Below are 21,697 nucleotides of genomic sequence, written 5' to 3'. Positions count from 1 at the left end.
CCCCAATGGGAACTGTACACCTCACATCACCACCTGTCCCCTCCTCTTTACCTGCTGATGGTCTGCTTGATTGGCCTCTCCTGCAGGTGAATGTAATGGTTGAGCGTGGAAGGGCTCTGGTCATCGTTCACCTGTAGGAGAAAGAGACCTGTTTAGGTGCATCTGATCTGCTAGCGTTAACCCCTCCCGGTCAGGGATGCTGGCTGTACCTAGTATGACTTTCTGGCTGACATCTGCAAAGTCACTGATGTCATTTGAGATACCAACTTCCCACTGAAAAGTAAGTATCTTTGAAGGTCTCAGCCGCTAGCTCCATGTCTGCTGAGAAGCGTGTAGGGCCTCCTGGGTTTGGCAGGATCACTGAGGAGGGTTCTAGCTGAGAGTGTTGTGATTAAATTAACATAAGGGACAACCTACGCTGACAATAATCGGGGAACGTTTCCTGACACTGTGATCTGCAGGGCTGTGGAGTAGTACCCCCAGAGCCCCGTTGCTTGATACATTTAGAACTAGCATGGGCAGATGCAAGGAACAATCTCATATTGGGCAGGGGATAGACTAGATGTATCGAATGGGTCTTTTCCATCTCTAACATCCATGGCTTCCTCTGTAGAGCCGTGCCTAGCAAATCTCTCTGCGTTTGGGAAGGATTCAAGGATGAATTGCTGGAGTTTAGAAGCTGGACTAAATGAGCGCTCCCAAAGCAAGCCCTGCTTGCAATGGGAAAGGCAGGGAGTAGGGAACTTTTAGCTGGTGGTGGGCAGGGATCGAGGTGGCAAGCAGCCGCAGAACCAAACCCGCTGGAAGGGAGATGGTGAGGCAGCAATTTGCAGGGCATCATGGCCTTGTCCCCCCAAATCAGCAACCCCGGGATAGCTGGTGACCCTCCCCACCCCTGCCCTGGCAGCGGTGGAGATCAATGCCCCAAGGATCGACAACAACATGCATCAGTTCAGTGCATTCTCAGTTCCCCCTCGAGAGCAGCTGCTCACCGTCCTGGCAAGGTCGCTGCGCACTGCCTTCCTCTTCATCAGCTGCAGCCGGATGTCAATGTCAAACTTCCTGCAGTGCTGGATGTATTCGTGGCTGCCCAGGGCGTGTTTGCTGGAAGGATGAACAAAAAAAGACAGCTGTGGTCCGAGGCCCCGCTCCAACCTGCAGCACAGGCTTCAGAAGGGAAAGGCCTGGAAATTCAAGACCTCCACTTTGATAAGGATCTTCCGGGCCTCTAGCAGATGGATCTTAGCACTGGGGAGCAGGAGTGGCTGTGTTCTAACTCCAGCCCTGCCAATGCCTGGCTGGCTAAACCTAGGCAAGTCTCCCCCCGTGCCTCAGTTCCCTCCTCACCTCTTTAAAACAGTCGTTATTGGGATTAGTTAGTAAGTGCTAGAAAGTTATTATAGAGGCACTTGCCCTCTCAGCTCCTCACCCATTGAAAAATGGGCCCTCACTCAAGAGTGCCATGCTGAAAGGGTGAAAAGGGGAGCTTCCCCGGTTAATATAAACCATAGGGATGCAGCTGGGGAGATGAACCTGGCTACCAGGGTCTCTCGGCCTCATTCTTGGTTACACATGGGCGACCCAGGGAAGCACAGCATAAGGGCAGCCCGGAGCTTGCACTAACTTACAGTGGGGGCTGGGCAAACCCCTATAATACAGGAAGCCCAAGTGGCGACTGTCACGTACAAACTCAGTAAAGACCAAACTCAGGTTGAACCAAACTCTGGGTCTGGCCTGGCCTGGCTGAAGGGCCTTATCTAGAAGCGACAGGAGCTGAAATACTCTGGAGGCAGCTTGCGATACAGAATCTCTCTCTCTGTCAGCTGCAGCAGAGAATCGCCCAGTGCGGCTTTCACTGGCGCCCCCCGAAAGCAGAGTGCAAGGTGCCCAGGGAGGGGGAAACAGAGTTAAAACACCTGCAAGCTCAAGGGCAGGATGGCCTGGAAATAGGAGGGTGTGGGAAGGAGTGCGGAGTAGGAGAGATGGGAGCACATGGGGGCAGTGCAGGTACAGGCCCAGAGGGGCTGGGGACAGCATGTTGGGAGGTGAAAGCATAGCACTGAGAGAACAGGGAACAGGGCTACAGATGGGATGGGAGCAGGAGGCTGGCGTCTGAGCTCCTTTCAAAGCTTTCCGCTGAGGCTTTCAGAGCTGCCCAGGGAACACGGATGCCCAGTTCCTATTAAAATGAATGGGAACCAGAGGCTGAAATTCCCTAGGCAGCTTTGAAAATCTCAGCTTTATTGTCTAAGTTGCCTCGCACCCGACCTGGCGATTCAAATGCGGAGCAGGGCGGGGGGGGGACTCCAACTCCTGCTGCCTGTGCACACTGGCTGCCCAAACCCTGCTTCCACTCTGCTGCAACCCAAGCCGGGACCCAGAGCTAGGCTGGCCCTTGCCTCAAACTCCTCCGACGGAGGGAACAATGCAGGAGTGGGGAAAGCTGCAGCAGGAAGCCCTGCCTCTCCCAGGCTGCTCCGGCAGGAATAGCTGGTTCTTATCTCAGCACAGCCTGCATCCTGACCTGCACCCCACACACAGCTGGTGCAACTGCCTAACATAACCAGGCAAGTTCAGGAGTGGGGAAGGGATGAGACTTTGAGGTGGTGGGACTAAGTGCCCAGTGATAGCCCAGGGCCTGGAGGGGGGTTGCGATTGGGGTCGCTGGGGCAGAAGTGCCCAGACCCTGGTCCCAAGAGAGGATTTTTAATTCAGGTTCTCTGATTGTCTCCACATCCTCAGCACTCCCAAAACACCTCCTGCCTGCACTCTGCCCTAAACAATAGAGCATTGGTTGATTCTGTTTTCATCAAAAAGGTTAGCGGAAATCAGACAACAAACATGAGTGTAAATGGGGTAGGATCTGAGTCTAAAATCGGGAAAGAACAAGTTAAGAATTACTTAGACAAGTTAGATGTCTTCAAGTCAGTAGAGCCTTGTGAAACACATCCTAGAATACTTAAGGGACTAGCTGAGGAGATCTCGGAGCTATAAGAGATTATCTCTGAGAACTTGTGGTGGACAGGAGAGATCCTAGAGGACTGGAAAAGGGCAAATATACTACCTGTCTATAAAAAGGAGAATAGGGACAAGCCAGGGAATTATAGACCAGTCAGCTTAACTTTGCTGCCCAGAAAGATAATGGGGCAAATAACCAAACAATCAATTTGTAAGCCCCTAAAAGATAATATGGTGATCAGTAACAGTCAATATAATTTGTCAAGAATAAATCATGTCAAACCAACCTAATATCCTTCTTCTACGAGGTAACAAGCCTTGTGGACAGGAGGGAAGCACTAGATGTGATATATCTCAGTTTAATAAGGCTTTTGATACTGTCTCTCATGACCTTTTCATAAACAAACTAGGGAAATATAACCTAGGTGAAACTATTGCAAGGTTCCAACTGGCTGGAAAACCACACTCAAAGAACAGTTGTCAATGGTTCACAGGCAAGCTGGAAGGACATATCTGTGCTAGGTCTGGTTCTAGCATAAAAGATTTGGACAATGGCATAGAGAGGACACTTATAAAGTCTGTAGACTATACCAAGCTGGGAGGGGTTGCAAATGCTTTTGAGGACTGAATTAGAATTCAAAATGGTCTTGACAAACTCGAGGAGTGGTCTGAAATAAACAGGATGACAATCAACAAGGACAAATGCAAAGTACTCCACTCACGAAGGAATAATCAATTGCACAAATACAAAATGGGAAATGGCTAATGAAGAATCCTAAAGAGTACTAATAAAGAGTACTGCAGAAAAGGATGTAGGGGTGATAGTGGATCACAAACTAAATATGAGTCAACAGTGTAATGCTGTTGCAAAAAAAATGAACGTCATTCTGGGATGTATTAGCAGGAGTGTTGTAAGCAAGACACGAGAAGTAAGACACGAAAAGTAAGACACGAGAAGCTCTACTCAACACTCATGAAGCCTCAACTGGGGGTGCTGCATCCCGTTCTGGGCACCACACTTTGGGAAAGATGTGGACAAATTGGACAAAGTCCAGAGGTGAGCAACAAAACGATTAAAACAATGAGGAATCTGGTGGTGCCACTGGACTCCTCATTGTTTTCTTAACAGAACTGTCACCCAAATCTAGATTAATCTGCAGAAATTCTAGGATAGTCTGAACAGACCAAAAACTATCTATTTTCAGTCTTGCAACAGGAGGAAAACAAAAGATTGCTGATGAGCACAAGAGGTTCAGACTGAGACAGTTTACATGGCGATTGAGTTAGCGCCTTTGACAATAGACAAGTTTTTTCCCCACGAAAGCGTATGCCCAAATAAATCTGTTAGTCTTTAAGGTGCCACCGGAATCCTCGCTGTATCCTTTGTGGATACAGACTAACACAGCTACTCCTCTGATAAAATGATTAAAGGTGTAGGAAACATGACCTAGGAGGAAAGACTGAAAAAATTGAATTTGATTAGTCTGGAGAAGAGAAGATTGAGGGGGGGGGACACGATAACAGTCTTCAAGTACGTAAAAGGTTGTTATAAAGAGGAGGGTGATAAATTGTTCTCCTTAACCACTGAGGACTGGATAAGAAGTAATGGGCTTAAATTGCAGCAAAGGAGATTTAGGTTAGACCGTTGAAAAAACTTCCTAACAGTCAGGGTAGTTAAACACTGGAACAAATTGCCTAGGGAGGCTGTGAAATCTCTGTCATTGGAGATTTTTAAGAGCAGTCAGAGAAACACCTTCTCAGGGATGGGCTAGATAATACTAAGGCTACATCTACACTACGGGGGGGGGGGTCGATTTAAGATACGCAAATTCAGCTACGCGAATAGCGTAGCTGAATTCGACGTATCGCAGCTGACTTACCCCGCTGTAGGGATGGCGGCAAAATCGACCTCTGCGGCTTCCCGTCGACGGCGCTTACTCCCACCTCCGCTGGTGGAGTAAGAGCGTCGATTCAGGGATCGATTGTCGCGTCCTGACGGGACGCGATAAATCGATCCCCGAGAGGTCGATTTCTACCCGCCGATTCAGGCGGGTAGTGTAGACCCAGCCTTAGTCTGTCTCGGTATAGGGGACTGGATACCCTGGTAACTGGTGGGTGTGTGGCTTTGTGAACAGCTTGTTAGTTATCTGCAGACCCTTTGGGGGAGCTAGCACATTGTTCCTGGAGTATCATACCAAAATGGTAGCACATTAGGTACTGGTTTGTGTGTTATTATTTTAGCAACAGGTTGTTGATGATAAAAAAAAATAGAAACTAGTTAGGAAGGAAGGATGATCCAGTGGTTAGGGCATGACCCTGGGACTCTATAGATGGTGGGTCAATTCCCAGCTCTGGCACTGATTCCCTGTGTGACCTTGGGCAAGTCACTTAGCCTCTTTGTGCCTCAGTTCCCCACTTATACAAAGGGCATGATAACCCTGCCCTACCTCACAGGGGCAGGACAAATACACTGAAGCTTATGAGGTGCTCAGATGCTATAGTAATGGGGCTCATAAAAGAACTTTAGATAGATAGTTACTTAGTAGCGTAGGACCAGAAATAGTCACAGGCTCTGCATGTTTGCAGCAGCCTGACGACAAATCTGCCATCTAATCTAGGCATTTCTGGGGCATCCAGCATGGTAAATAGGTATGGATTTCAGCACAGCCTATATCTAGCATAGTGAAGGGGCTATTGGTTATGGGGCCTTTGGGTTCAGTATCACTGCCTCCAACTGAGCACTGGTGATTAGTGACGGCAGTGAAGTGAGTTTGCTGAGTCTCAGTCAGACTGGTGCCTCCTTCACAAAAGCCACCATTGAAAGTGACAAAGTTTGAACAGGCCGTGGAGAAGGAGTTCCCCCGTCATCTCTCCGGATCAGGGGCAAAGGACGTTGGTGAGGACGGAGCAGGGGAAGCTTATGTTATATCTGCTGGAGAAGGGACTTCAGTGGGGGGAAGGAGCCTGGCTGAAGACTGAACACTGAGGGCCTTATGTCCATCTTGTTTACACCAGTACATCTCCACTGACTTCAGTGGACTTGCTCCTGCTTTGCACTGGGCGTGAGTGAGAGAAGAATCAAGCCCAGAGAGTCCAGAAACCGACGTGTCCGTGTAGGATGTTTTCTGATTGCTGAGCAGCCTGGTTGGCCAAAACAGCTAGGGGAGGCTTTGAGCACTCCTGGCATCTACTGCATTTTAGAGAAGGGGGGCGGGGAGATCAGAAACAATGTGGCTTTGTTCAGGGGCTTTCCTCCAAGGTCTTTCCAGGAGGCCAGTGAAATGGAGCACCGCATTCTCACCCCAGCTCATTAGGGACCCTTCAGAGTGTGTGTGTGGGGGGTGGGGGGTAGGAGAAGAGACAGGGAACATCTTTGCTCTATCCCCAAGACATGCTGTTCCCTGCCAAGAGGGGACACAGCCCATAGCAAAGACGAGCCGTGTCATTGCCAAATGTGTGCAAAGATTCACAGCGATGAGCAGGGCATGTCGATTAGACAGCTGAAAAAAACCCGACTTATTTGTATTACTCTAGCCTCAACATGCCTGGGCCGAGATTAACTCCCCATGGTGCTAGCTGCTGTACATACACATAAGATACAGTCCCTGTCTTGAAGAGTTCACAATCTAAACAGACAAAGGATAGAAGAAAGAAAATATTATAACCTCTTTTATAGACAGGGAACAGAGCACGGAGAGGGATGAAGTGATTTGACTAAGGTTACACAGTGAGTGAGTCTGTGGCAGAGCCAGGATTGGAATCCTGCTCTCCTGAGTGCCAGCTCGGTGCCTTAACCACAAGACCAGCCTTCCTCCCTCCCTGAAGCAAAGCTGACATCAGACACCCTTTTGTGCCGGTGCAAAAGTTTTCAACATCGCCTTTCTCTGCCACCCTCTGCAATCAGTTTGTGCTTTAGATGCAAGGCTGAGAGAAAAGCTGTCTCCTCTCTTTGTAACCGTACACCAGATCCTTTTAAGAAAAAAGAAAAAAAAGCCCAGGAGGAGCCTAGAGATGACAAGTCGGGAGCATTATTCCCTCATCTGATGTAAATTACTTTTTCAGAGGGAGGCTGCTTCTGGTTAAGGCTCATTATACACAAAGGAAGACAATTTTTCTGCTGACGCTGACAGCATCAGTAGAAAAAGCCCAGCGGCTAATGAGGAGAATTTGCAGCTCGTCTTGGTCCCTTAGCTCGGAGGCTGGAATGGTCTTGCCAGTTCTCAACTGGCAGAGTTTTCCCCTCAAGGCTAGCCAAACTCCCCCTGGAGCGAGGCATTTCCAGCAATCCACTGCAGTTGCAATGGCAATCATCCAAAGAGATTGTCTATATAGGTCATATATCTATTTGCTTTGGTAAATATGGCTCTTTAATATATATGGTTTGCACACGGCCCTCTCTAAAATACACACACACACAACTAATAGATATTGGGCTTATTCCTCAGCCACGCATGAGCTCGGGGCAGATGGAAAACGGGGCAAAGGCGATTCTAAGATGAAAGGCTGCTCTAAAGGGCTGGAGCAACTAGGGCCATTCTGCCAGCCGGGCAAGATTTGCTGGAGCACAAGGAGCACAGCCTCACCCCCTGCCCAATCCTAATCACGCCCTTTACGCAGAGGGCGGGGAATGGCTGGAATGGAGCCAACCAGGAGATTCCCCTGCACAAGGAGACTTCCCAACTGCCCCTTTAGGGCCTAATTCTGTGGCCAGCCAAGTCAATAGCAAAGCTCCCAATGACTTTGTTGAAGCAGAGTCAGGTCCTTAGGGCAGCTTGTTCTGGTTTATTGTGTGTAATTACCAGGAGGTATTTTATTTGCCCATACGGCCATGTATGTTACATCTATATGATTTTGTGCCCAGAGAACGCCTTTCATTCTAAGGAGCTTTACAGATAGCTTATCTACAGAAAAACACTTTCTCCACCCATGAAATGCAGCAGCCTCTGGGGTGGAGGCAATGTCAAAAAGCAGGGAAGGGAAGTTTGTATCAGGGCAAACAGCTGCAATGACAAAAAGCACCAGGCGATCTTCAATGCCCATGTGCAGCAGTCAAGGACATCAGTAGTACTCGACTCTTCTACCTGGGAAGGAGGAAAGGCTGAGCTTCCCCTGCTGGGACTAAAACCCGTGGTTTCAGGAAGTCTGGTAATGCCAGACCTGAGACTTACATACAGACTCTTCCCTCCATTGCTGCGAGGAAAGCCAGCCTGTGGTTAAAGCTATGGTACAGCCTGCCAGGGCTGCAGAGGAGCAGGAAATAGCCCTGAGACTAGAAAGCTTTTATTGCTTTCCATGCTGGAAAGCAAACTGGTCTGGGCGGTTTATTCCCTTGGATCTGGTCTCCTGCACGCTCCAAGCCAGCCTCTGCTGAGGACTCCATGTGGTTTAAAAGTCTGTTCACGGACAGCCCAGCCAGGATAATAGGGGGGTTTCGCTTGCCAGCTCACATTCTCCGGCATCATTACTGGGCCACAAGCTCTGAAGAGGCAAAACTAAAACCACCTTTAAAGTCCCACCAACTGTGAGTAACTCCGTCATGGAGAGACTGACACTTAACGGTGAGGAATGACAAGTGGGGTGACTTCAGTCACTGGCCAGCCATTGCTCCAGTGTCCCCCTGAGCATCCTTGTTTGGCTAGGAGCTCAGAGCACACAGAGCAAAATGAGAGTTAGCAAAGGAAAAAGCCAAAGTTGGGGACTGCAGATGGCTCAGGGGCAAGGAGGCTTTCACCACCAGCTCATTGTTAGAGCCTGTTAGAGCCTGCAGGCTGTTTGGTGGCAAAATCAAGAAGGTGGGTCTCAGTCTAGTTCCCAGAGGATACGTGTCCACATCACAAAAACTAGCCACTAGCACTAAAGGGCCACCCGAAGGAGGACAGAACGGGCCATGGTGACTGAACAAAATCTTTTCCCTCCTAGACGTGGTCCCAGCAGGTGAGACACATCAGCAGGGCAGCATGGGAAATCTTGCAGCCACTTGTCCTGTGGCTATGAAGAGGATGTCAGTCACCATGGCACCTTTCCCCACAGGATTATTTATTACCTGTGTTGCTGTAGCGTCTAGGAAACCCAGTCATGGACCAGGTCCCATTGTCCTAGATGCTGTACAAATACAGAACAGAGACGGTTCCTGCCCCAAAGAACTTACAATCTCTTGGTTCCTTAATCCCCACTGGTTCCCCGTTTCGTTTTTCCTCAGACCCATCCGTACACTTTATTTGTTCATGTATTTTCATAGAATCATAGAATATCAGAGTTGGAAGGGACCTCAGGAGATCATCTAGTCCAACCCCCTGCTCAAAGCAGGACCAATCCCCAGACAGATTTTTGCCCCAGATCCCTAAGTGGCCCCCTCAAGGATTGAAATCACAACCCTCGGTTTGGATATTTTGCTGGCCTCTATTTTTTGGGGCGCCCTCCAGTCCTCTCTAATGGAGACGGAGGCTTTGGGGTCGTTTCAAGGGTCCCAGGCCTTCCGCAAAGGTTAAATAGGTTCGCACCACAGCTGGGCAAACATATTCCATGGATTGGATTCTCCCCCCCCCCCCCCCCCCCGGATTGGATTCTTCTTCTTTTTTGAAGTTGCATTTTGTTTGACATTTTTCAACTTCCCAAATGGGAGGAAGCACCAGCACATTTTGGGGGTTTTCATCATAAAAGCATAAAAACATTGTCAGCAGGAAAATTTGGCAAAACCAAACCGTTTTCAAAACCCCCTTCCCTCTCCCCCTCCAAATTTCTATTTACCCTGTTCAACCAGCCCCAGCTGGCAGCCTTTTGCCAGCCACTTAAAAATAAATACCAAAAATTAAGCTCTCAACTTGATTGCCTGCCCCAGCCACTTCGCTGAGTATCATCAGGATTTTTATTAGTATTTCAAGAGCTTTTCTTGGCTGCCCTCTAATATGCTCCAAACATGAGCTCCCCAGCGCATGGGGTCAAGGGGAGTTACTTATATCCTGCAGCGGGAGGATAAGGCTCCTGCCTTTCTTGGCAGGAGAGTCCCAGTGATGTCGGGAGGCAGGAAATGGAATAATCCAGGGGGCTCCTGACTTGCGTTCAGATAAACCCAGCTATTGCACAACACTGACCTGTTCAGGAGATGCACTGCCCCGGGGAAAGTGGGAGGGGCTGGGCCCAACAGCAACCACAGGGCTTGTCATGTGAACGTGCAAAGAAGCATGAAAGGAAGGACAAACGAAAGAGGGGACAGAGGAAGATGTTTGGGGGCTCGCTCCCCTTTTCCTGCCCCTAGCACAGCAAGGATTTGACAGCTCTCCACCACCCACCGCTCCCCCGGACATCAGGGGGTGTTCTGGGTGCACCAGGACAGGCTCGCTGAGGTCCCTACGTGTGGCCGGCCGGTCACTGCTTGTTCACTCACTTTTGCAAGAACTCTTCCAGGCCGCAGAGCTTGAGCACGAAGTCGTCCACGTCAATGCCGAGCAGCTCATCGTACGTGTAGCACAGTGTCTGGTAGATGAGCAGGTCCACCGTGGAGGAGCCTGTGGGGGCAGGGAGGGAACAAACCCCGCAGGGCGAGAGCCTCAGACCACGATTCTCTTGGGCTCCCCATCCTATCCGTTTCAGTGACCGAGACTCTACTCCCCACAATCCCTCCCTGCACCCGGCTGGAGGTGGAGTCACGCGAGGAAGCGCACGCTGCCTCCACAGTGTCCCATTCCTGCATGGCGAGATCCCGGGCAGCATCTAAACCATGCGGCAAGCCACCGCCTCGGGCAGTGGTTCTCAACCTATTTACCATTGTGGATCGCATATGCAGCCCTCTGTATGTTATGTGGGCCACATCCACACAATATATATACTACTCGTATGGCCCTGAAGATATCACATGGGCTGCAGCTGCGTGCTGATTGGTCCACAAGCGGCCCATGGCCCATCAAAGTTAGTGGAGACACTCCTATTAACTTCAATGGGCTTTGGATCAGGCCTGTAATTTAAGGCTTATTCTGCCTTAGTCGTATCCAAGCAACCACATCCAAAAGAGGACCAGAGACCTTGGTGCACATGTAGTGATGGAGAGTGAAAACGAGCTGAGACATCTGCACCTGGATCTTAACCCCACTCTGGCCTTCTCGGATGCAGCATTTGGTGCAGCCCATCACAGGGGGACACTGAGTAATTCAGAACCCAGGATTAGATGGGGGGGGCCCATCTCTAGCACATATCCGCCCATGGGGGCAACACAGACACTCTCTCCTCTGGGAGAGGAGCCACTTTCACCAGGATCACGTCTGTCCCATAGGAGCTGGAAGATGAATTTGCAGGAGGAGGCAGAAGACACCACCGCTTGAGCTGCTAATGGCAGCCATCTTAGCCCCCTCATTGCTGTGGGGACCGGTGGAGGTGTGGGTTTCTCGCCGCACGAGGATACCGTGTTCATAAGTGGACGTGGGGCAGCAAAGCTCCATACGTACCACCCTAGCAGAGACTTACAGTCACAGGTGAAAGTGAGCGGTTCCTGCACGCTGTCGCACACCACAGTCACCTTCAGGCTGGTGCCGTGGCCCAGGTGCTCAGGGCTGAGGTTGACTGTGCTCCAGACAAAGCCGGTGAGGGAATAGTCCTTGGTGCTGTAGCCGGATCTCAAGCTGCAGGCAGAAGCGGGGGGAGGGACAGAAGAGGAGTTAGAGATCCCTGCCCCAACCACAAAGGGCTTTATCCCTCACTGGGTGGTGGATTCTCCCCGTCCTCTCTCCTCCTTTCCATAGAGGCACCAGAGGACTCTCTCCTGGCCTCTTCTCCTCCCTTTACAACCTAGCTCCTAGTGATCTCATCGGCTCACATGGCCGACACCAGAGACTCCCACCATCTACCTCTCTCTCTCCAACTCGCCTCCCTCCACGCAGTCCTGCATCTCGGCCTGACTCTTTGACCTCTCCTCACAGGTGTCTCATGGCCAGCCTGAGCTTGACGTGGCCCATGCCAGCTAAATGCTCCTGCTCCCCTCTTTCTCTGTCACCATCAGCACAGCCTTCCTCCAAGTGGTTCAGGCCTGGAGCTTGTGTCTTGGACTCCACCTTCTCTCTCTAGCTGAGATACCAGCCTCCATCACCTGTTTTTCATTTCTCCCATGTGCCATTGTGCATCCTTGCAAGCCACCCCTTATGCACAGAACACCCTCTCTGAACTAATCTGCAAAGCCACTTCCCACTCCAGAACTAAGGCTGCAACGCCTAAGGGAAATTGCCGGTTGGCAATAACTAAGCAGGTGGCCAGCAGGGATCACGGATATCATGCTTAATATTGACTTGAAACCAGCTTTTAGTGCAGCTAGCCAGACAGTAGGCCTCTGTTTGCTTGCCTTGGTGCATTCAGTTTCCTTATGTCGGGAAACCATCCACCTAAGAGAGTCCTAAATGGTCTTAGTTCCCCCTCTTGCTTCCCCCTCCTTCCCTCACCTACATGCGGCAATGTAGCCCTGAATGTTAAGAAGATATTTACCATCTCCCCACTCTGTCCCTCTATAAAGCTCTCCCAGCCCCAAATTGTTGAACAGAGCAGAAAGGGGCATCCTTATGTTGTCCCCCCGAATGCCTCTTTTATAGCTTTCAAACACCAACAGGGCGCCACCCCCACCCCCCTCTCCTGTGCCGCTTTGCACGGAATTGTGCCAAAGATTCCAATCACTGCCCAGCAAAAATGGGCTTGTCGTCTCATCACTCGCACCCCAGGAATGACCCTTCCCCGGCGCCACTGCTTAGCCACCACGCAGCACAAACAGCGGAGACAACAAAAGGCATGTCTTCCTTCTCCCAAGATTAATTAAGCCACAATAATTAAATTCCCAGGGCATTTCAGCCACCAGTGCACTGACAGACCTCCGAGTTATGGCCTGTGCTGCAGGGCAGTTAACTAAGGGGAGACCCCAGAAAGATGGCTTGAACGCGTCTCAATCCCTCCCAGGTACTTACACATCTAGCATGTGGCAGAAAGCAGCCACCTCTTCGTCCCTCTCCTCGGAGACCTCAAACAGCTCATAGCCATTAGCTAAGGAGTGCGGTCGGGAGGCAACCTAACACGGAAAGAGAGTGAGAGATGCAGGGATAGTAGCAAGAAAGCTCATGCAAACAGCAGTCAATGGAGTGGAAGGGCCCCAATTTCCCACTCCGCTGAGCTCATTTCCAAGTCACCATGGGATGCTTCTTACTCCCTTCCCTTCCCCCCCCATAACACGCATAGGCTATGTCTTCACTGCAGTCTACCCTCGAGTTGGGCGACCAGGGCCGCCCGGAGAGGGGGGGGCAAGTGGGGCAATTTGCCCCAGGCCCCGGGTCCCACAGGGGCCCCCACGAGAATATAGTATTCTGTGGTATTGCAACTTTTTTTTATGGAAAGGGCCCCCGAAATTGCTTTGCCCCAGGCCCCCTGAATCCTCTGGGCAGCCCTGTGGGCGACCAAGATGTGGTTCCTCTCCCTTTCACTGGATCTAGTTGCGAGAGACGCAAATATTTCTGGGTGCGCATCCCAGGGTTCATAGCACCACAGCTCACTTGGACGCTCTGGGCTTGCTTTTGCTGAGCATTGTGGGACAACTTGGCTGGCCCCATGAGAGTAGGGTGACCAGATAGCAAGTATGAAAAATCGGGACAGGGGGTGGGAGGTAATAGGAGCCTATATAAGAAAAAGCCCCAAATATCGGGACTGTTCCTATAAAATTGGGCCATCTGGTCACCCTACATGAGGGATTGTGGGCAAAAGTGGTAGAGGCCTGGGAAATTCATCTGCCAGCCAGACACAAGCTGGTGTGGTGTTACCGCAACTGTTGTCGGAAACTGTTCCTCTCTGAGCATCGCTATTACAAACGGCAGAGAGGGGCTAACACATTTAATGGACATTCTCTTTTGACTAGGAAGGAAGGTAAGATGCAGCATGTGGAGAAGGGGTACAGTAATCAGAGCGGGTTGAAATGTTTTCATTGTATAATTTTTTTTAAAATAGCTTTCCAACCAAAATTAAAGTTTCTACGGGAAATTTTCATTTGCATTGAAATTCTGGATATTTTACCAGTAAAAAAGTATTCCCCCACCCCTTCCCTTTTTCCCCTAGTATCCCCTGATTTTCCAGTGGAAACAAAAGTGACCAGAGGAGGAGGGGAACTGAAACACTGAAAATAAAAATAAGTTTCAGTTTTTGTTTTGCTGAAAAACAGACAAAAATTCAGCAACATTGTTTGAATAAAATGAACACTTAATTTTATTTACAATTTTTATGGAAAATGTTGCATTTTCTGACCAGCTCTAACAGTGATGAACTGCAGAACTCATTACTTCTGGATATAGCTGAAGGCAAAGAACTAAAATAGTTTAAAAAGAAAGGCTTTGAGTTTTATGGTTGAGTTTCAACTCTCATGCTTCAGGGTATAAACCAGCCACTAACAGATGGGGTCAGGAAGAAACTTCTCCTAAGGACAGGTGGTTCCATAAATGTCTATTATGGGGTTTCATGCGCCCTCTTCTAAAGCAGCTGCTGCTGGCCACTGGCACAGATGAGATTAGGGTTACCAACTTTCTACTCGCATAAAACTAAACACCCTTGCCCCGCCCCCTTCCCCGCCCCTCCTCCGAGGCTCACTCCATCCCCCCTCCCACTGTTGCTTGCTTTCCCCACCCTCACTTACTTGATCATTGTCACTGGGCTGGCTCAGAGGGCTGGGGTGCGGGATGGAGTGAGAGCTCCGGCAGGGGGTGTGGGCTCTGGGGTGGGGCCAGAAATGAGGAGTTCAGGTTGCAGGAGGGGGCTCTGGGCTAAGGCAGTGGGTTGGGATGCGGTAGGGGGTGAGGGCTCTGGCTGGGGGTGTGGGCTCTGGAGTGAGGCCGGGAATGAGTTGTTTGGGGTGCAGGAGGGGGCTCTGGGCTGGGACTGAGGGGTTTGGAGTGCAGGAGGGGGATCAGGGCTGGGGCAGCAGGCTGGGGCATGGGAGGGGGTGAGGGGTGCAGACTCCAGGAAGCTCCCAGAAGCAGCAGCATGTTTCTCCTCCAGCTCCTACGCAGAGGTGCAGCCAGGCGGCTCTGCGTGCTGCCCCATCCACAAGTGTCACCCCGCAGCTCCCATTGGCTGTGGTTCCCAGCCAATGGGAGGTCCAGAGCCAGCGCTTGGGGTGGGAGCAGCATGCAGAGCCCCCTGGCTGCCCCTATGCCTAGGAGCCAGAGGGGGGACATGCCGCTGCTTCCAGGAGCCACGTAGACCCACGGCAGTCAGGGAGCCTACCTTAGCCTCGCCGTGCTGCCGACTGGACTTTTAACGGCCTGGGCAGCAGTTCTGACCAGAGCCGCAAGGGTCCTTTTTTGACCAGGCGTTCCAGTCGAAAACCAGACACCTGGCAACCCTAGATGAAATATCAAGCTAAGTAGTCCATTGATCTGATCTGATATGGCCATTCTGCCTCTCTGCCATATGAAGTGTTGGTGTCACTCTTACCACCAGTCTGAGTGATGGCACATGGATGACATGCACAGGATGTATGCACTTCCTTTTCCTTTGGTGATGCCCAAAGGCTGGGTGAATGAGGGACAGCATAGCTACTCTGCTGAGACAGAGTTTATACTTTGGAGGTTAACAGAAGGGGATATGAAACGTGCTCACATACACATATATTCTGGGGCAAAGTGGAGCAAGAAATGGAGTCAGGACTCTTGGATTCTATCCCTGACACTAATTTGGGTCCAGCATTTAGGATGGATTTTCAAATGTGCCTGTTAGTCTCGGGTGCCCAGCTGGAGACACAATGGCCTGAATTGAAGAGGTGCTAAGCACTCGCTGCTCCCACTGGCTACATGCAGGTGCCCATCACCTCTGATAATCAGGCCCAAGTTCTCCTCATGTCGGGCATCCAAAAACTGAGGGCACGTGAAAATGTAGGCTTCTAGGCCTTGGCCAAGCTCACACAGTGAGTCAGTGGCCGAGCTGAGCAGGGAACCCAGGAGCTCAGGGGAATGCCAGTCTTTCAGTTTTGCTACAAGACTATGCTCCCACCAGCGGGCTTTGGAGATGGTCAGCTGGAGGATGCTAGAGAGATGCAGAATGTTATTACTACTGAACACACCGGGCATCTCCTACATGGAGTGTAATGCACATTATGTAGCTAACACACAAGAGGCTAAATCCTCAGACCTCATAAACGCCCCTGTGTGTTACTGGACCAGCACCGAGGGGATTAAAAGCTGCCTTTCCTGAGGGGAATCTTCAGCTGACATAGCACTCCAGTACTCCTGGCCAGCGGAGGGAGATGCTCTCTTCTCGCATAAGTTAGAACAGTTCTCAGGCTACCCTCACTTGTGCTGCGGGGCAGTTTAGTCTCCAGCAGCAAAACAGCCTGGAAAAGGGCAAGTTGGCTGGGACAAAGCCACCTATGGCCCCTCAAGTGCCCTAGAGCCTGGGGCTTGGCTTCACACTTCAGGGATAAGCCTATGAAGTAAGCAGTTTGTCCCACCCTGTGCACCAGTACCGTGAATGCTACAAGTGGCTACACAATTATTTTCACGGTCGTGTTAATACAAAGACAGAGAAGGGGAAGAGACTCAGAGTCACAGCAACTAGAGATGGAAAAGCTCCGGCAGGTCCCGTCTGACCAATGCAGAATAGTTCCTCACGGAGCATTTTCAGCACAACGGCTAGTCATAGATTCATGAGTACACGGCCAGAAGGGACCACTGTGATCATCTAGTCTGCCCTCCTGTATAACACAGGCCAGAGAACTGCCCCATAACACTGGTCTACAATTTTTGAGACGTCGTCTGCTTCAGAGATAAAATGTGCTATTTATTATGTATTTTGATGTGCTGAATTCAAATATGACAATTAAAACAACTGATTGGCTACTGTTTCTAAGATATTTAAGTTTTTACATTTTATGTCTATGTATATTGTGTAGATAGTAGAGTTTTAATCATAAATTGTAAACCTAGGTCTTTTCATGTGTTTATGGTTGCTTTACATGATAATATTTCACCTGTCCTGTTTATGTAACACTTTAAAAATCAGCAAAAGGGTTATATAAATAAAATTTATTATGAAACAAAAGGCAAAAAACTATTATGTACATAGTTTAGTCCTATTCAGTGTCTACTCGGCGCTTCTTGGCTTGTCTCTTGTATTCATTAAATGGAGCATCTCTTGTCACTGTCCAGCAATAGTCTGCAAGCATTGATGGGCTTCATTTGCCCTGATAGCGTTTCTCCGTTGTTGCAATGTCCTGGTGAAATCCCTCCCCATCCTCGTCGCTCACTGCTCCGCAGTTCGGTGGAAAAAAATCTAGATGAGAGTGCAAAAAAAGTATCTTTAGTGACATGTTGCAACCAAGGCTTTCGTATGCCTTGAGGAGGTTTTCCACCAACAACCTGTAGTTGTCTGCCTTGTTGTTTCCGAGAAAATTTATTGCCACTAACTGGAAGGCTTTCCATGCCGTCTTTTCCTTGCCACGCAGTGCATGGTCAAATGCATCATCTCGAAGAAGTTCACGAATCTGAGGACCAACAAAGACACCTTCCTTTATCTTAGCTTCACTTAACCTTGGAAATTTTCCACGGAGGTACTTGAAAGCTGCTTGTGTTTTTCTCAATGGCCTGGACAAAGTTCTTCATCAGACCCAGCTTGATGTGTAAGGGTGATAACAAAATCTTCCTTGATTCAACAAGTGGTGGATGCTGAACACTTTTCCTCCCAGGCTCCAATGACTGTTGGAGTGGCCAATCTTTCTTGACGTAGTGGGAATCTCTTGCACGACTATCCCATTCGCAGAGAAAACAGCAGTACTTTGTGTATCCAGTCTGCAGACCAAGCAAGAGAGCAACAACCTTCAAGTCGCCACAAAGCTGCCACTGATGTTGGTCATAGTTTATGCACCTCAAAAGTTGTTTCATGTTGTCATAGGTTTCCTTCATATGGACTGCATGACCAACTGGAATTGATGGCAAAACATTGCCATTATGCAGTAAAACAGCTTTAAGACTCGTCTTCGATGAATCAATGAACAGTCTCCACTCATCTGGATCGTGAACGATGTTGAGGGCTGCCATCACACCATCGATGTTGTTGCAGGCGACAAGATCACCTTCCATGAAGAAGAATGGGACAGGATCCTTTTGACGGTCACGGAACATGGAAACCCGAACATCACCTGCCAGGAGATTCCACTGCTGTAGTCTGGAGCCCAACAGCTCTGCCTTACTCTTGGGTAGTTCCAAATCCCTGACAAGGTCATTCAGTTCACCTTGTGTTATGAGGTGTGGTTCAGAGGAGGAGGATGGGAGAAAATGTGGGTCCTGTGACATTGATGGTTCAGGACCAGAAGTTTCATCCTCTTCCTCGTCTGACTCAAGTGAGAATGATTCTGGTGCATCAGGAACCGGCAGTCCTTCTCCGTGGGGTACTGGGCATATAGCTGATGGAATGTTTGGATAACGCACAGTCCACTTTTTCTTCTTTGACACACCTTTCCCAACTGGAGGCACCATGCAGAAGTAACAATTGCTGGTATGATCTGTTGGCTCTCTCCAAATCATTGGCACTGCAAAAGGCATAGATTTCCCTTTTCTTGTTCAACCACTGGCGAAGATTTGTTGCACAAGTGTTGCAGCATATGTGTGGGGCCCACCTCTTGTCCTGATCTCCAATTTTGCAGCCAAAATAAAGGTGATAGGCTTTCTTAACTATAGTGGTTATACTGCGCTTTTGTGATGAAAAAGTCACTTCACCACAAACATAGCAGAAGTTATCTGCACTGTTCACACAAGTACGAGGCATCTCTGCTCACTTTGGCTAAACAGAAATGTGTCTCTTTGCAAAATCAAACACTGACAAATAAGAGAGCACGACACTGTATGATTTCTAGAACTGATATAGGGCAATTTGTTCAGCAGAGTGATGTAAGCTTCGTTATGATTGCAGCATCCATGACTTCTAGGAATAACATGATGCAATTCATATCATGTATGACGCAATACCAGTTTCAGATTGCATCATTCATTGTTTTGCCTAAAAAGCAAGTACTGTCCAAACCCAGCCATAGATTTATTCATAGATCCAGTCAAAGATGTATTTTAGTCATTTCTGGTTTAAATTGAGATCCCTTCCCTTTATAACTCACTTATCCTCCGCTATTCCCAAGTCAAGGGTCGTATATACTGACCCAAAAGCATATCTTGAAAACCAGAGCCAATCAACAATTTTAAGCACAATTTTCGTTTTCAGTGACCCAGAATTAGTAAAGTTTGACTACATTTATTTCAGAAGCATTTTGGCTGTAGAGCAGTGTAATCATTCCTTTGAACCAGAGCAGATCTTTTCGCCTACTTGTAAAAGAGCCAAGCAAAGAGGCTTCCACTAGTGGTGACTATTCCACAGTCCCATATTAGTATTTGTACTACTGTAAAGCCTAGCAGCCCCAAATAAGATCAGAGCCCCTTTACGCTAGGTGCTGTACATACGCATAGTAAGAGACAGTTCCTACTTTCAAGAGCTTGTCATCTAAACAGACAAGATGGGGAATGAGGCAAAGTGACTTGCCCAGGGCGATGCAGCAAGGCCGAGGCAGGAATAGATCACAAATAGCCCCGTGCCCTCCCATCTGGACTACGTGGCCTCTCCATAAACATAAAGGACATCCAAACATCAAAAGCTAACGAAGAAACTTCCTGGCGCTTCGAACCATGAAACAAGAGGAACATCCCCCAAAGGGGTTTCCGTTCCAGCAGGGGCCCCCATTCCTCTACCACCTGTTTAAAATCTCTCTCCCCCTCCCTCTTGAATGCCAGCTGGGCAGGCAGCAGCCTGCCGAGTGCCACGCTCAGTCTCGCGCCATGCATGCGTGTGCGTGCCCGGGTCTCAGAGCCTCGCTCACTCTTTCTGAGCAGACAATGGGCCCACTGTCAGAGCAATTAACCCACCGAATAGCGAAAGGGAGGGAGAGAAAGGGATAGAACACAACCACCGCTAAAGACTATTTTAATGCTCTTTCATGATTAGTTTCTGGCTCCGATTAAACAGAGAGTGACTTACATAACCCCCACCAGCGGCCCCCAGCTGCATCTTTCACTGACCGAGGAGAGGGGGGTCCTGCAGGACTTAACAGGGAAGGTAACTTCACTTGTATTTATATCCCTCCGGTCCTGGAGGCATGGTCCTCTGCATCACATCCGAGAAGGATCCTCACCGCCCCCACACACACATTCCCTGATTAGCTGCTGATACCATGTGCTGGGGTGTGGAGGGGATATCCCCAGCCACAGACTTGAATGTAATGCAGCCCCCTTTCCAGCAGGAATCCTGCTAGGACAGCACCAGGAAGGGCCCGGGAATATATATATTTTAAACGGGATGGCAGGGGAAGAAAGCAAGGTTGGATCCAAAGAATATTTTAGTACCCTCCTCCGCCCCAGCAGGAAAGCAGTCACACTGCTGCTTACAAGGAGACTCCAGTCTCTTTCCTGAGGATCTTGTGACATTTCACAAGCTGTTAGCCTCGCTACCAGGAAGAGCAGATAGAACCGTCAGGGCTGGAGACGCAGATCCTGCCTGGCTGGGGAAGGCTTTTGCTGGACACTACTTTTAGCTTGGACTTTCCCCCTGGACCTTATAAATAGCACAAACAGTTGTAATCTCCAGGGCTGTAGTTCAAGGAAGCACATGGATGCCTGTGTCACAACAGGCCACCGACCAGCAGCAATGTATGGGCAGTGCCAAAGTGCCCCGGTCAGAAGCTTTGTTTGTTGGGATAGCAAACCAAATCAATAGGGATGGATTCCTGAATGATCCTGGGCAGACTGTAAAAGGCATCGTAGGGCTGAGTGCTAGAGACCTGCAGCTGAGTCTTAAAATCAAGGTCCTGAATGCTGTTGGTCAATGGCCCGTCAAGGCCTCATGGCAATTTTGCAGCAATAAGGATCCCGGCATTCTGTGACGAAAGGTTAGCACTACTGGGCATGGTGTACCTGGAGGGGAGGAGGGGGAGAGGAGGAAGAGCAGGTGCAGATGTGGGGAAAAGGGCTCTGAGAACTCATGAGTGTCCCCTAGACTAGTGCTTGTCAAACTGGCATGCGAAGCACTTTGCTCAGGGTCTGCAAAGCAGGGCCGCCCAGAGGGGGGGGGGCAAGTGGGGCAATTTGCCCCGGGCCCCGGGGCCCCCACGAGAGTTTTTCGGGGCCCCTGGAGCGGGGTCCTTCACTCGCTCCGGGGGCCCCGGAAAACTCTCGTGGGGCCCAGGCCCCCGGAGCTTCTTCCGCTCCGGGTCTTCGGCGGCAGTTCGGTGGCGGGGGGTCCTTCCGCTCTGGGACCCACTGCTGAAGTGCCCTGAAGACCCGTGGTGGGGTGTCCTTCCGTTCCAGGACCCACCGCCGAAGTGCCCTGAAGACCCGTGGTGGGGTGTCCTTCTGCCCCAGGACCCGCCACTGAAGTGCCCTGAAGACCTGTGGCGGGAGGTCCTTCTGCCCCGGGACCCGCCGCCGAAGTGCCGGGTGTTCGGCAGCAATTCGGCGGCAGGGACCCCATGCCGCTGAAGACCCTAGGCCCCCTGAATCCTCTGAGCGGCCCTGCTGCAAAGACCCAGCTGATCACAAGGTGCCAGCTCCTCGTCCTTCTTTCCAGCTACCATAAGTACAGGAAACACTTTCCCCCTATTGCTTTCTGATGCCAGCAATGGGCTGTAGTTGCCCCAGGGAAGTTATGTAGGGTTACCATACGTCCGGATTTTCCCGGACATGTCCGGCTTTTTGGGCTCCAA

At 50.0% G+C, this 21,697-nt stretch overlaps 1 protein-coding gene across 4 annotated transcripts in view; it reads right to left on the bottom strand.

Annotated features, from left to right (window-relative positions):
- Nucleotides 1–21,697, bottom strand: part of PIK3C2B (phosphatidylinositol-4-phosphate 3-kinase catalytic subunit type 2 beta) — a 95,328-nt gene that overhangs the window by 41,075 nt on the left and 32,556 nt on the right. For 2 of the 4 annotated variants that reach the window (XM_034767241.1, XM_034767242.1), the window contains exons 3-7: nucleotides 12,894–12,994; nucleotides 11,416–11,570; nucleotides 10,343–10,463; nucleotides 993–1,104; nucleotides 52–131 (exon numbers count right to left, since the gene is read on the bottom strand). In XM_034767241.1, coding sequence (XP_034623132.1) covers nucleotides 52–131; nucleotides 993–1,104; nucleotides 10,343–10,463; nucleotides 11,416–11,570; nucleotides 12,894–12,994 — 569 coding nt within the window. Of the gene's footprint in view, nucleotides 1–51; nucleotides 132–992; nucleotides 1,105–10,342; nucleotides 10,464–11,415; nucleotides 11,571–12,893; nucleotides 12,995–19,977; nucleotides 20,328–20,384; nucleotides 20,705–21,697 lie in introns of those variants that run through there. The other 2 variants (XM_034767243.1, XM_034767244.1) reach the window with 2 other exon arrangements.

The sequence above is a fragment of the Trachemys scripta genome, chromosome 4 (genome assembly GCF_013100865.1).
Source record: "Trachemys scripta elegans isolate TJP31775 chromosome 4, CAS_Tse_1.0, whole genome shotgun sequence".
Lineage (NCBI taxonomy): Eukaryota > Metazoa > Chordata > Testudines > Emydidae > Trachemys > Trachemys scripta.
The sequence above is the reverse complement of the archived record's forward strand: the minus strand, read 5'-3'. Positions and strand labels throughout refer to the sequence as shown.